The sequence below is a fragment of the Manis pentadactyla genome, chromosome 9 (genome assembly GCF_030020395.1).
Source record: "Manis pentadactyla isolate mManPen7 chromosome 9, mManPen7.hap1, whole genome shotgun sequence".
In the NCBI taxonomy this organism is placed as follows: domain Eukaryota; kingdom Metazoa; phylum Chordata; class Mammalia; order Pholidota; family Manidae; genus Manis; species Manis pentadactyla.
In genome coordinates this window covers 114133560-114148669 of record NC_080027.1, presented here as the reverse complement: position 1 = coordinate 114148669, position 15110 = coordinate 114133560, and the positions used below count along the sequence as shown (strand labels likewise).

General features: G+C 37.4%; 1 protein-coding gene across 2 annotated transcripts in view; it reads right to left on the bottom strand.

Moving 5' to 3' along the window:
• Positions 1 to 15110, bottom strand: part of PLA2G4A (phospholipase A2 group IVA) — a 140428-nt gene that overhangs the window by 57165 nt on the left and 68153 nt on the right. For both annotated transcript variants that reach the window (XM_036912542.2, XM_057507962.1), the window contains 2 exons: positions 12786 to 12927; positions 4346 to 4482 (listed from right to left, as the gene is read on the bottom strand). In XM_036912542.2, the coding sequence (XP_036768437.2) occupies positions 4346 to 4482; positions 12786 to 12927 (279 nt within the window). The remainder of the gene's footprint in view (positions 1 to 4345; positions 4483 to 12785; positions 12928 to 15110) is intronic.

The following is a 15110-nucleotide window of genomic DNA, read 5'->3' as shown; positions in this document are numbered from 1 at the left end:
TTCTCTTCTTGCTCAGCATGTATGAATCCATATTCCTTAGAATTCACAAGGGTGAGGTGGGCAGATTTTTCATCATGTCATTGTGGTGACATCCAAGACTTGGATTTTTGGCTTTGGTGACAGCTAAAGATGAAGTTGCAGGCAAAGGCCAGTTTTCCTACATGGCTTTTCTCAGTTTTCATAGTTTCCTTGGTTGTACCAAGGCAGTATTCAGCCATTACTGGATTCTCTGGACATACCGCCATCTAAAGCACATACATATTTGCAACTCTATAATTAAATCTTAATTTTCATCCTTATACCAATAAATGACTCCTGAATATACCAATCAAGTTTCAAAACCTGACTTAGACACTTAGAGCTTCTATAGTTAATTAATGAATGAAAGGGTCTTCAATTTATTTCTCTATACATCTAAAAATATTGGCCTCTAATTTTTCAGTATATTTATACAATGGGATACCTCATTCTCTCCATGTGAAAGCTTTTTAGGTTAAGTGTGAAATTTTAAAAGCTAAATCATGATGAAGAACAAGAAATTCTCAGTTTAGTCTCTGCCTCCAAGTCAGTCAATGTTTTAAAATATCACTGCCTGGCAGGGAGAACAGTGTAGCCCAGAGAAGGCACATAGTGAATCTGTGGCATCTTGCTGCACTGATGGACAGCGACTGCATTGGGGTGTGGGTGGGACTTGATAATATGGGTAAATGTAGTAACCACATTGTTTTTTCATGTGAAACCTTCATAAGAGTGTATATCAATCATACCTTAATAAAAAAATATATATCAGTGCCTGGTATGCCAGGACTTACCATATCAGAATCTTCAGGTATAAACATTTAGAATTTCTGTGCTTAAAAATGTACCAGAAGTGATTCTCATATGCAATAAGATTTGGAATGATTTGAGAAGACCCTTGACATTTGTGAACCAAATACCCTAAAACTTTAAAGAAATCCCCAGATTAATTTTTCCCCCAAAAATTCAGTTCCTTATGCAAATCTTCATTAGGTCAGTAAACATGTGGTAAGTGGGACAGATTCATTAGCGAACAAGACAAGCACAGTCCCCACGACAAAGACCACATTTTCTCTGAGAGTATCTGACCCTTTAGCCTATCGCCTCTTACGCAACAATTTATGTTAAAATTGTTTCATTTTTCAATGTTCCAGGAATTCTTTCTAGACTGTTAAACTGAAAATTCTCACTGTTGTATTCCATTTCCGTCAGTTTAATGAATTACGCCTATTTGCCTATAGATGCAGAGCTGTTCTTCTTTAGCTGGTAGTGCCATCCAAAGCCGGCAGTTAATAGCCAGTATGCCCTACGGTACGAAGAATGGACGGCTGAACCACAGACGAGGAAGGCAGCTGTGCTGAGTCAGAGGACACAGGATTGCCTTCATGGTTCTCCCAGGTCACTCCTGTCAGTTCTCCTAGCTGGCTAAATCCTTATATTTAATGAATCACAAATATCATCCAAAAATAACTTCAGAAATAATTACCATAAAGGTAGCAGCAGTTACAAGTGAAGCATTTACTCTATATAAAATTATCTTCTGTGATCACAGAAAACTGCTTGGGAGGTCCAGGGCTTCTCCAGAGATTTCCATATGACCTCATTTGTGTCAAGTAATGGTCATGTATTGGTAGAATATAAAAACTTAACACAACACAGGAGTGTAACTTGTTTTTCCACATGTTTCCAAATTCCTTCCTTTGAACTTTTTACCTTCTCACACTTTTCAAGAGAGAACTGTTAGCAGGAATCATCCTATCACCTTTTCTTCTGCCTCCGGAAATGTCTAAGGCTTCACTTGGGCTTTTTATCTTGTCCTTTCCTGTCTCTGCCTGAATCTTTTTCTATCCATGATCCGACTACTTTTTTATCTTCCATCTGTTCCTCTACACTATTTCCTTCACCTCAGACTTCTACATAGATGCTCAAGTCTCCTAAATCCTGAAAATAAAACAAAACAGAAGCCCTTCCCTGGTCCCCTTGTTGAAATAATAGTCAGCCTCTACCAGGTTCACTTTCCCACCTGTCTTCCTCTCACCTCTGTTCACCTCTTATCTGCAATTTCATGATCAAAAACTCCCTTTATTCACTTTACCTAGTGATTCTTGCTAAACCCATTAAAGATCTCCAAAGCCAGTTCCAAGCTAAGCTTCTCACAGATCTTCCCTCTATTAAAATACCCGGTACATCTTGAAGCGCCGTCCACCCCTGACCTCTGGGACTCATCTTTTACTTGATTCTCTTCTCTGATGACTTCTTTGCAATGTTCATTCATGTTTTCTTCCCTTTTTTGGATCATTAACTTTTGGGACAGTCGAGAGTTCCACAAATTGAATTATTGGGGTAATAACTGAAGTGGTAAAAGTTGGTGAAATTACCAATGTAATAGAACCAAAAGGAGGTCTGGGTGGAAAATTCATATTAAGGAGAAAAGCAGTGGAAGTAGTAAAGACTATATGGAAAAGAGAGCAATCAGAGAAGATGAACTAAAAACAGAAGGCATGGTAGGAGCAATTTGAAAGAGAAACAAGTTTATGTATGAAATATCTCAACCCCCAACCTTATCTTCCCTTACTCCCCCAAAAAAGTAGAAGAGAATAAGAACTTCAAAAGATACCCTTAATTTTGCAAATTACAGTGAATATAAAATTGTTAATTGAGTGGCCTCATAGGAAATGGAGGAAATAAGAGAAGGCTAATCTTTGAGGAAATGAGACATTGAAGGATAGAACAGATGTTTATGTTTACATAAATGTGGGGCCTATAATCTTTAAATGATTGGCCTGTAACATTTAAAATTGTCTTAATTACATTTTTCAGGACATGTCTTCAGAACCATAAGAGAAAGTAAGATGTTTTCCAAATCTATAACCCAAGCAATGACTGTAGCTCTAATTAAATCCAAACACACTATTATTCCCCAAATCAGTACCCCAGATTACACCTGGTCATTCTTTATTAGATGAGTTTAAGAAAGTAGGCTTTTTGCAATGTGTAAGTCAGTGATGGACCACAGGGATCTAACAAATAGTGGGTGTGGAGAGAGAAAACCACCCGAAGAGGCATCACAGAATGCTTGAGTAGGCGAATTAATCTAAGGGTCCAAGTTTTTCCATCACATTACTCATTAAACAGGCAGATGCCTGCTCTTTCCTTCAAGGGAAAGAATAATGATGGGTTACACCCTTCTTTCAAAAGAGATAAGTCATTTTGAGGGTACATGCAAAGAAGGTGACAACCACACTTCTGGGTTATTTTATAGCTAAAGAATCTGGTTTGAACTTTTAAGAAACTATAGATTCTTCAAATATGACTCTACATGGAGTATATAGCTTTCCAAGAGAAGGTTGTGGTTTAGTTGAAAGACTCCTTGAATAGGGGATCGAAAATCTGTGTTTATATACTGACTCTGCTAGCGATCTTAGACACGTCACTTGGTTTCTGAGTCAAATTTTCTTTAGTTAAAAAATGAGAAAACTCATATCCATCTCATAGGATGAGAAGGCACAAAAATTCTGAAATGCTAGACATACGCAATATGATAGAATAGTGTTAACATGGCTGAGTGACTAAAAAGCCTTATAAATCAAAGTCAGACATTTTGTAATAATGTGATACTCTTATTTGAGACATCTGAGCAAGGGCTAATATTTGATTTTCAATGTGCTTATATGAGGTAGACAAGCCAAAATGTATGTAGTAGCTTCTTTCCAAATGTTTTACACATAATTTTTGAAAAGGCAAATCTACAGTATACAAATATTATATATACAGATGTCTATCCAAATTTAGATGAGCCTAAATACATTTAAAGGATTTTCATAATTAATTAGATACAAATCCATGAGATTTATTGCATTTCTGCTATCAAAAGTTGTTTTCCTTTCTCTGTATGTTAAGGTTTGTACGTTGCCTTTCATTCTATTTGCCCTAAAGAAGAAAATGAATACCTAGTGAATCACGTACACTTAGACATGTTCACTTCAAGATTACAAATCAGCAAATTATAGGAAGATTAATTATGGGTGGGGTATGTTATTCTACTTCTGCAATATTTATACAGAATAATTTCAATTGATCTATTTTTATTTTATGTTTAACCACATTTTAAGTTACAAACAGACTTAATTTTTGACAAAAGTCATTAAAGACATGAATTTGGCTTAAAAAACACTTTCAAGAAAATAATTATTGCATCAAGTTGGAACATTTCAATACTTTGAAGTTAAAGTTCGACTTTCTGAATTCCCTTTTTTTTTCTTAATGTTCAGGTAGATAAATGTTAAATATTTAGGATGATCGACTAATGTTTAAAATGTATACTTGCCACGTGGATCCAGAAAGACCAGCAACATAGGTGGTACAATCTAAAATGCCTGATTCATACAGGGCCTTCATCACACCAGAAAATCCTACCATGGCTCGGAACCCTCCGCCTGAGCCCAGTATGGCTACCACAGGCACCTGGAATGGAGAAGCAAGAGATCATTGGCAAAGGAAAATCATAAAGAGGATTTCCTTCTGGTTTCAATTGTTATGATGCTCCACGTTTGCTAATAAAGAATTATAACTTCACTCATCATGTTTCCTATAAGACAATCAAGAATTAATGTCTATTAGTAAGCAGTCATTATTAAAATGACCAACCAACTCTATTTAATAACAACAGAAATAATCCTCTATATTTACCTGACCCTTTGCAGCTCTTGGCTTACGTTCAGGTGTACTTTTTCTAATTGATTCTTCCAAAAGAGATCTTTTAAGGTGAGCAAAAAGCATTTGTTTACTCTGCAGATGCAAGTTCTGAAAGGATGATATTGCTTCCACAAGATCTATTAGCTGGTGATCTGTAGTAAGTAAGCACCTTTCCTTCTCAGTCTAGAATTCTTATTGTTACTTTATGCTGACTCATTCAAAACATACACTATCATTTGAGCTATAAAAAAAGAACTTAATCAACTTAACAGGACTTATTTTATGTATTTTTTAACTCAATAAATCTGATTATGTGGACTCTTATGTTTCAAGCATCACAACTGGATCTGGGGAATCTAGTTTATTTAAGTGAGGCAGAAATGTAATAATAATTATGACAACAATAAAAATAGGAATGGATGACATTGGTTGGAGTCTTACTCTCTGGTAGGAACTGTTCTTAGCAATTTACAGAAATTGTCTGATTTAATCTTCATAAAATCCCTAGGAGGTTTCCATTTTACAGGTGAGGAAACCGAGGCACTTGGAAGCAAGACCTTGAAAACTTGTTCAGGGTCATGTAACCAATAAATGGCAGTCAGGAGTCAAACCCTTTCTTTCTCTGCTTTGCTGAGAGTCAGTTTTCCGAAGTGCCAGCCACCCCCACATTCCAAAGCACAGAGCTCAAATACCTGAACATACCTGCAAGGAGGTGGCCAAGACCTAGTTTTGCAACCTTCAACTGGCTATTCCCACCAACTTAGAAAAGGGTTTGGAGAAGCTGAGTTGAAAATTAGAAAGCCAACCTTAAGTGTAAAAGAGAGCAACAATAATAAAAGCCAAAATAGCACTGAATTTTTAAAGAGTAAATGAGCATATCACAGCGTTTGTCCCACTATTAAAACTGTTGAGGCTTTAGACTGCTGTTTCATGCACCCTAGGTCTTTACATATTAGTACCCATTTTTTGATTAGTGGCTGAAAGCAAAGATGGCAATTATTGAGTTTCCCAATCTTCACAATATCACCAAGGGCTGCCCTGGCTGTATAAATGGAAAGTTCTTCAGTGAGCTTTGCCTCCCCATCACCCTGTACCCAATGCTTGCCCTCCCAAGGTACTCTCCAGTCCATTTCTGATCAGAAACTGAGACCACACCTTTGTACACAAAAGGAAGGGACTCACTGACATGGTTTGCTTCATGAAATTTACAAAAAGTAGCATAGATTCATCTCATTTCAACCTGTTTATAATTTTGCCAGGGTAGCCATAATTTCACATACAAAAATTAAAAAAAAACTTTATTTAAAATATATCAATGTTACTAACATTTTGTTTTCATTTGGTCCCTGGCTTCTTAAGCCAAATAATCTTTGCATAAGGCCCATTTCATTTATAAAACAAACCAGTACCCCCTTCAGCACACCCAGCACCTGTCCCCTAAGCCTCCTCCTTGCCCCTGACACACGTGCTACAGTTTGCTGCTCCCCGAGCCTGCTTCCCTGAGGACTCTGCTCTTCAGGAGCTGTTTGCCTCCTAGTGGATGACCCGGTCACTAAAGTCGGGGCCTCCTAGACATCCTTCTGGAGCAGGTTCCAGCTCTGGTTTATCCTTTGGCTGTTCACATACCACCACCACTACGTCACCTGAGAGAACTCCAACTCTACCTCATGAGTCCTGAACCTTGACCCTGGGAAGCCCACACCTGCTCATTCACACTGAGGTACCCCACTACAGGGAGTTCAAACTGCCTGCCCTTCAGGGTTTACAGTCTGAAGGGGAATAAGAATTGACAGCATAAAGTGACTGTCAAAATGAAGGTAGAAACAAGAAGAAGGCTATTCTAGAGGAAGGAAACAGCATAAACATAAGGAAGTACATTTTCATAGACAACTCGAGGTTGATTTCTTCTACCTTCTTTGGAGACTGGCTTTGTTCTCCCCCATCCTGCCTTCTGCACTAATTTATATGACAAACTTAAGTAAAGAATAGTACTTAGCCAACATATTATTTAAGGTTCCCTTCTATCATCATCCAAAACTACCTATTTGTTTAAATTGAAGTATATTCCTTATGCTCTGCCTTGAGAGGAAACACTTTCTCTTTTATTCTCTGATGAAAGTTAACGTAAAAAGCCCTCCTCCCATATCCAAACTATTCAAATTCCAGATTTCAGTCTCCACCCAGCTTTGCTCTGTTATGGTCAGTTACCAGGGGATGTAAAAACTGTAGAGCAGCATTTCACTCCACGTCAGAAACTGTAATTTGGAAACGTCATCTGGCTAAAAGTTATTTTGTAACTAGAGAATTTCAAAGAACAGCCTCTGAACAATCCAAATACGTCAAAAATCCCCATGCTCAAAGTCTTACAGATCTTGCTTATAAGACAGATCTCAGCCCTTTTTTTCATGGAGAAATTACACTACTCAGAGACACCATTCTAACAATGAGCTTGTTTATCAGATTTGAATCCACACCAACAAAGTTGATAAAAGATGTTTTAAAGACATTTCTTCAAGGGAACATACAGAGAATGGAGAAATGGCAAAAGAATTTGATTTCCTTCGACTGCAAAAGAAGCAGACAAGAGAACATTCAAGTCAGTTCAATCTGGCCAGGGAGTTACATATTTTAGAAAAACTTCCATCTAAATTATTAAAAATCAATAAATTTTTAAACTTTCTTTATTACAGAGAATAAAAAATTTTTTAAGTCTTAGTGCTTAGAAGAATAAACTCTTGGGTTATGAAAAACCTTAACTATTTGACTAATTCATTAGCCATCCAGGAAAGCTAAGGTGTTATTAAATCTGACAGTGACTGTCTTCAGGTGTTACGCAACAGAACAGCAACACCCAGATACATGTGTAATAGCTACTGTCGGCACTGAAATAACCACTACATGCCTTACACATTGTGCTGGGTGCTTTACAAGCATCAGCTTATTGTTTTACCCTCGTAAGAGACGTCTCCATTTTACAAGTGAAGCACAGAAGTGAAGCAATGTGCCCAAATTCACCATGTCCAAACTCATTCAATATTGCAAGTTGACCCTGAGGTCCTAAGCGTGATACTGTCTGTTGGAAACCGCAAACAAGGCAAGCACAGTCTCTGCGCTGAGAACGGAGCAGGGCTGCTCTTTCTCTGGCAAGCTGCCCCGGCAGCCCACTTCTCCGTCCCTTAAGGAGGCAGACTGGCCAGTTCTAAATAGAAAGTGAGGCTCCTGGCAGGGAGCGAGAGCAGCGGGGCTCAGGAGACTCTTGGCCACGGAGAACGTACAAATGGGGAAGTGCTCCTTGAGTTATGAGAATGGGTGGTGCTGAATATATCTAAACCGATTATTTTTGCCAACAGAAAAACGTCTACACCCAAACTGAGACAACAGGAAAAGCTTTAATTCTAGGAATGACTTTCAGAAACATGAATTTACTATTTCTGAAGACTATCCCAGAGAAAAGCATAAATTACCTCATCTTGTTGCAGAGAAGCCAATTTGTATGCATATTGAAGGCCAAATTTCATTTTCCCAGGAAGATTCCTTTCCACCAAATAGGGAGTGCCTAGGAGCCGCAGCAGCAGCTTGCCTTTTGCAAAGGAAAACCTAAGAACAGAGGCCCGGGAACCTGCATCAATCTGCCCCACAGGTATCTGTGACTGAACATTCCAAATAGGCACTTCTCATCCAAACTTTCTCCTCAACTTGCGTCTCCTTGGTAACAGTTCTACACTATGTTCCTCTGTTTTGAGTCCCTGATCTCTCTCTCCAGCTCGCTCACCCCCTGGAGGCAACGCCAAACCACTGTCTCAATCTGTGTGCTAACTCATACAACGGAAGACTTACGAGGCTCTATTGTGGGCTAGGAACTATGCTAAGTGCTGGGAATAAAAACAACACAGATGCTCTCCTAGTCCTCATGAAACATATATTCTAATGGGGAAAACACCACTAAGTGAATACTTGCACAGCTATTTTTAAAGCGCAATTGTGGTCAGTGCTGAGAGGTCCATGTGCATGTTTGTGCCATAAGAGATGACGTAACTGAGAGACCTAACTTGGACTTGGGGAAGGAACAGAGGACTTGATGAGGGAGAGAGTCTCAAAAAAAAACAAAGACTATGCACTGATTACAGAATGGGAGGGTGATAGTTAACTGAAAAGGGGGTGGGGTGGACAGAGGGGTGAACTGGGGAAGGAATAATGTGGAAGAACAAGAATGGACAGGGTCCTGTGGGGACATGGTACTAAGAAGCACCTAGTGGTCGTGGGGTGGGGGGTGATGAATGTGGGATGAACTGGCAACAAATGGAGTTGGAGAGATGCTGTGAGGCCCATCCTCAGAGCACTGGAAGGATTTTAAGCTTGGGTTTGGTAAAATCATATTCATGTTTTTCAAAGACCACACTGAATTCAGTGTGAATGGAAAGTGGGGAGATGGAGGACAGGCATTAGTAGAGTTACAGAGAAGAGAGGATATCATGTTCAGATTTAGACATGCTGTTTGAGATGTGAAGGATACAGGTGAAGAAATCCAGTAGGTGTAGAGCTATTCAGGTCTGGGGCTCAGAAGAGAGGTTCTATGTTGTGGATACACACGTGAAAGTTCACAGCACACAGGTGTTGTGTGGCATCATGGAAGGGACAGAAAATTCTTCAGAAGAGTGCAGAACAAAGAGAAAGAGGGCCTAGAACTGAGTCTTGAAGAACTATCATATTTAAATAAATAGCACAGAGGAAGAAGACCTGGTAGAAGGAACCACAGAGGCAGGATGAAAATAAAGAGAAGGGGGGAGGAAAGGGCAGAGAATGTTTCAAAGAACAGGAAGATGTCATTTACAGCAGGAGGGTTGGGTGAGGCAGGGCCAGAGGATCCTCTGCGTTTATTAGCCCCGGGGACTGGTCGACTGGCTGGACTAGAACAATGAGGCAGAAGCCTGGGAAAAGGGAGGAAGTTGAATGAACTTGTGTGGAAAACTTTGCATAAGTTTGTACAGATAAGGAGGGAAATAGAGCAGAAAGGAGAAGCGGTGCTTTTTGTTGTTCTTCCTTCTTTTCTCTTTTTATTGGAGTTTAAGACATGTTTACATTTTTATAGGAAAAGTTCACACAGAGGTAGAGGCAGACAGTTCAGTGCGGAGTGGCTCTGGGAAGACCCGACAATTGATATATTAGAGTTTCTAACTGAAAGAAAAGGGGCTCTTTCCTCCCCTGACCTCAAGAAGGAACTGGCAAAGGATGAGAACAGGTTACGGGGTATATCAATCCTACGGCAAGAAATGAAGGATTTGATGGCTTTTCAATTCTCTCTGATTAGTAGGAGGCAAGTTTATCACTTGTGAGGGGAGCACAGGGAGGATCAGCAGCTGGGAATGAAAGAAATAATTGTTGCAAATAACCGGAGAGCAACATGCGGGGAAACACAGCAACTACAAGACAGGGTCTCCCAAATGAAGCTGATGGCCCTGAATTAACAAAGGTATCCTTTTCCTCCTTTTTTTTTTTTTCTTTTTCCTGGCAAACTCATTCCTCAAGGCCTGGCTAACAGTCTTCAACTACAGGAGGACTTGCCATTGTAGGAGACGAAAAGGTTTTCCTTGACCTTCTTAAGGTCCCTAAGTTCCCTAAGTAGGACTGAAAATTGAACTGACAAGAGATATTAACAGAAGAAATGCATACAAGTGTATTTAAGGTAAGTTTTGCATGACATGGGGGCCTTCATAAGGAAATGAAGAGCCCCAGAAAGCCAGGAAGACCCCAGTGTTTCATGCTGGGTTTGATGAAGAGTGGCCAGTCGTGTAGAAACGTAACAGGTCACGGAGTGCGAGTGACCTACCCTAAGCGTGGTAAACTGGAAGACATTCACCAAGACCCCTTCAGATTCTTCCAAGTCCCTCCCTGTCTTTGAAAGGCTGTTCCTCTCCTCCAGGTATAGGGAGGGCACCTCTCACATGACGGTCTAAAGACCTACTTCAGGAGAGAAGGGTGGGAGAAAGTGAGAGACCTTCCTGCTTCTGCCATTGTTTTCAAATATCTTCATCTTAAAATAGTCAAAATGCCGAGGTGCTGGGTCTCAGGATGGTGTGTCCTGAACCTCATCACCATCATCTCTACTATAGAGAGAGTGGGTCACCCTGTTGCAAGGTATTTACATCCTTCCATTCACACCTCTTTTTAAAGAACTTTTATCACTGTTTTACCTGCTTCAATGTCTCTCTCCCACTAGGAAAGTAACTGTTCAGTATTAAACATTTCAGCTCTATGCATCTCTAATTCCTAGCACAGTGTCTCAACAAATGAGAAACGGTAGAAATGAAACAGAACTTGAAATACCATCTCTCTGCTCCCAGGGTACAACAATACCAAACAAGGATGGAGACAAAAAGAAGGTGTAGAACTGCTGCTGAATGCTTTGTTACACAATTAAAACAAAACCAAAAAACTTTCCAGGAAGAAACTTCTGAGTAATACATAGAAAAGGAACATCTTCAAGGATTAATTAACAGGAGACCATACTCAACCACAAACACTACCAAGATCTGTATGTGGCAAGCAAGATGCAGGGGTGAAGAGATGTCTGTGTTTTTTAAATTGAAGCTTCAATGGAGATTTCACTTCTCCTCCTAGTTTTCTTTCAGCAAAATTCCCCATAAGCAACATTTTATCTAGAGTCTGCTCTTGTAACAACACAAGCCACTCCAACAGCAGTAGATTGGCTTTCTATCCCAATCCCCACCCAAAAATACATTTGGATATGAGCAAGCACATGTGGGACAGGGGTGCCTATCTGGCTCCCTCACACAGAATCTATGTCTCATTCCCAGTTGTATTTTGTCCTTAATTTACAATGATCTTGGATTTCCTGGTCTGTGTGTGCATGTGTGGGAGTGTGAAATAAATTAAGTATTTAAAATATTCAAGTAACAGAAAAGCTCAAAGAAATAAGTAAACAATTACCTGATATGCCACTACAAAGAAATTTCATCATGATTACTTGATGAGCATCATTACAATTATGTATCTTTTAAAATCTATTGATGTATAATTGACATATAATATGGCATGTTTCAGGTGTACAATGTAATAATTTGATATTTCTATATATTATGAAATGATCACTGCAGTAAGTCTGATTACATCCATACCCAATCAGAGTTATAAAACATTTTTTTCTTGTGAAAACACTTAAGATCAACTCACTTAGCAACTTTTAAGTAAGCAATACAGTATTATTGACTATAACAGCAATTTATTTTTATAGATTTCAGATAGATGGATAGACCAATAGATGGATGGACATAAGGATGGATAAGTAAGTATGTAGAGAGATGATTGATAGATGAGTGGAGAAACAAATGATGACTAAATTGCCAAAAATGGGATTATATAGTACAAGTTATTGAAAAGAAATTCCATTTAGTTTACTGAAATTTAAGGGAAGAAAAAGAAGTTAAAGTATAATTGAAAGATTATGCTTCCAATATTTGTTCACAAAAATATTTTAATATTTATCTATAACTAGGATTATTAAAAATATAATTCAGAGGTCATTAATTTTAACTACTTGGTCAATTTTGGATGGTATCTTTTAACTCTCTGCTATAATATATTAAGAATTTGGAATATCTCCTATATCTCTGCTATTCACATCTACCGATTTTTGTTTGCGGTATCATTTAACAATATTTATAGCATTATCTCCTTGTTCAGTATTGATAGTTCCCACAATTATTTAATTTCAGTCTATATTAAATTAAGTCCATATCAAAATAAATTCAATGATCCTTTTATCTGAGGCTAAACATTTCCTACTAATGAAACGAACACCTTCTGCATTCATAAATATGACTATGCCTCTTTAAGAACTGTAGGTGATCAATATTACTAAATATGGCATAATTTGTGATGATCTTCCTCAAAGAGTTTCCATTTGTGAAATTAGCTTAATTAGTAACCAAACCTTATCTTAAAAAACTGAAAAATAACACTCAAACTCAATCTTTCCATACTTGGGTGTAATCTGGGAGAAAGTACAAAATTATTAGTAAGTTACAATAACATCCAAAAAATGTCCAACTCACATCACGCGTAGAACACAAGCCTTCACTATTGTTTGGACCCAGGAATTTCTTCATGTTTTCCTTTATGTTTTCTTTTCTTTGTTGTCTGAAAGTTTTCTCCTGATCACACAGAGCCATACTAAATCGGAGGTCTGGGGATGAACTGCATATAAAACAGGAAGTCATGAACCAGTGTTCCCAGAAGCATTGTTATGCATCACCCATTCCCACAAGTCCCTGATAGCTACACTGATACATGCTCACTGACTCCCCCAAGACACTTCCAGGTAGGACATCTGAAACAACAGTATAAAGTGATGGTTATCTTAAAGCAGCATGTTTCCAGGGCATGTTTTTGGCAAACAAGGAGTATGAGATGTTTTAGAAAACACACCTGATAAATTCCATATCAAGATAACAAAGACTTTGGGACGTGCTTCAGAAAAGAAACCTGTTTAGAGATGTTTAAAACAGTATTTCCCAAACTCACCTGATCAAGAATCCCCTCCCTTGTTCCTCTGTCCACCACTCCACAACATGACGCTAACATGCCAAGGCTCTGTTCTGAGGAGCTTACTTACAGAAATACTAATGGCCTTGTCTAATGGATGTCCCCCATGTGGCAAAGAAAAGAACTCCTAATTGTCATTGTTAATGTCATTGAACAATTGAACTTTAGATAACCACAAAATATTTCAGAGGGGTTGTCATAGGGGAGTGGAGTGGGGGGAAGGATGAAATAGATGAAGGGGAGAAAAAGTTAGTGAGAATGTTTGATATCTTGATCAGACTGATGGTTACGTGAATGCCTGCCTATGTCAAAATTCATCAAGCTGAACATGAAGATTTGTGCATTTTCTTGTATGTCTCTCAATATAAAAAATAAAAATAAAAACAGAAGCACAAAAATAAATAAACAAATAACTTAAAAATAGTTTAACTATCTATATTCCAGTACTGGAAAGGTAAAGTAACACTGTTATTATGACACCTTCATTTTAGGAGTATAAGTTCGCAAAACACGTTTGAAAAGTGTTTAGATAATGAGCACCAAGATTAATTAAAATGGGTAGTCCCTTTGAGTAAATCTATGTCTGGCTATCTACTTTAAGGAAAATAATTTTAAGTTTGGTAAAGGTCATTGAACTGCATGATCTAATATTAAGGAAATTGTCATTAAGTTATAGTATATCAAAGCATTGGATTACACAGTTATTCAATTTGATTATTATGAAGATTATATAACAACGAAGGAAAAGAGTAAGATACTGAATTAGCATTTTTAAAGTCAAGTTTTAAGGTAAACTCTTTTTCTGTTATTATTATTAATTACAATTTATAGTCTTCTAACCACTTTAAGAAATAAACATCTCACAGTTGTCTCTGTGAATCCTCCTCAGCTTTCTTTTTTTGTTCCTCAGAGGCAACCACTACCTTAAACTTGTTCTTTATTATTCCAATGTTTTTATTTGTAATTTTAAAATACATATTATTTCTCTAAAGAATAGAGTCATTTCACAGGTTTTTTATTTTTTATAAATGCTATCAACTCTATTATGCAAATTAATTTTTTTCCATTAAACATTTTGGTTTTGAGATTCATCTGTATTTATGTAAATAGAACTAATTCAAATATTTCTACTATTATGGTATATTTTCATTATGTGATTATAACATAATTTCTTTATCCACGAACATTGATGTTGCTTCCATTTTTTTCAACTACTACAAATAGTACCACTATGACCATGCGGTGTACATGCAGAAAAGTTTCCGATAAGAAATGCTCTTTAGAAAGAACATCTCATTAAATTATCACAATAGATACGGTTATAAAGTACTCTTCCTATTTTACAATGAGTAAAAAAGTGATTAGAAATCTTTCAACTGCTAACAATTAGTAAAAAGATTTAAATCTAGGACTTCTCATTCTGGAACTCATGTTCCTTGTAATATACTATACTGATCATTATCGTACATTAAGCACCAGAAATCTGAGTTTTAAAACAGTCTACAAACAGTCATGACTATAAAAGTTTAGGAGATATCAGCATAAAAATATCAAAAAGAAAATTCAAAAAATTTTGAGTAATCTTATAAATACAGCAATTGAAGTATGGTTCATTTATTTCTTCCTTTATGTATTTATTGTCTTTAACTCTCTAATTTTCTTTCTTGATTTTATTTTATGTTTAGTGGAAGACAGTCCATGGAAAATTTAGTTTTTTCTTTTTAGATTCAAGACAAACATATAAAACTTATATATGCCTTAGTAAAGTTCACTATAAATATATAGTAAGTTACTTCTTGGCATATGAGTATTACTTAGCTGAGTTTGTTTATTTT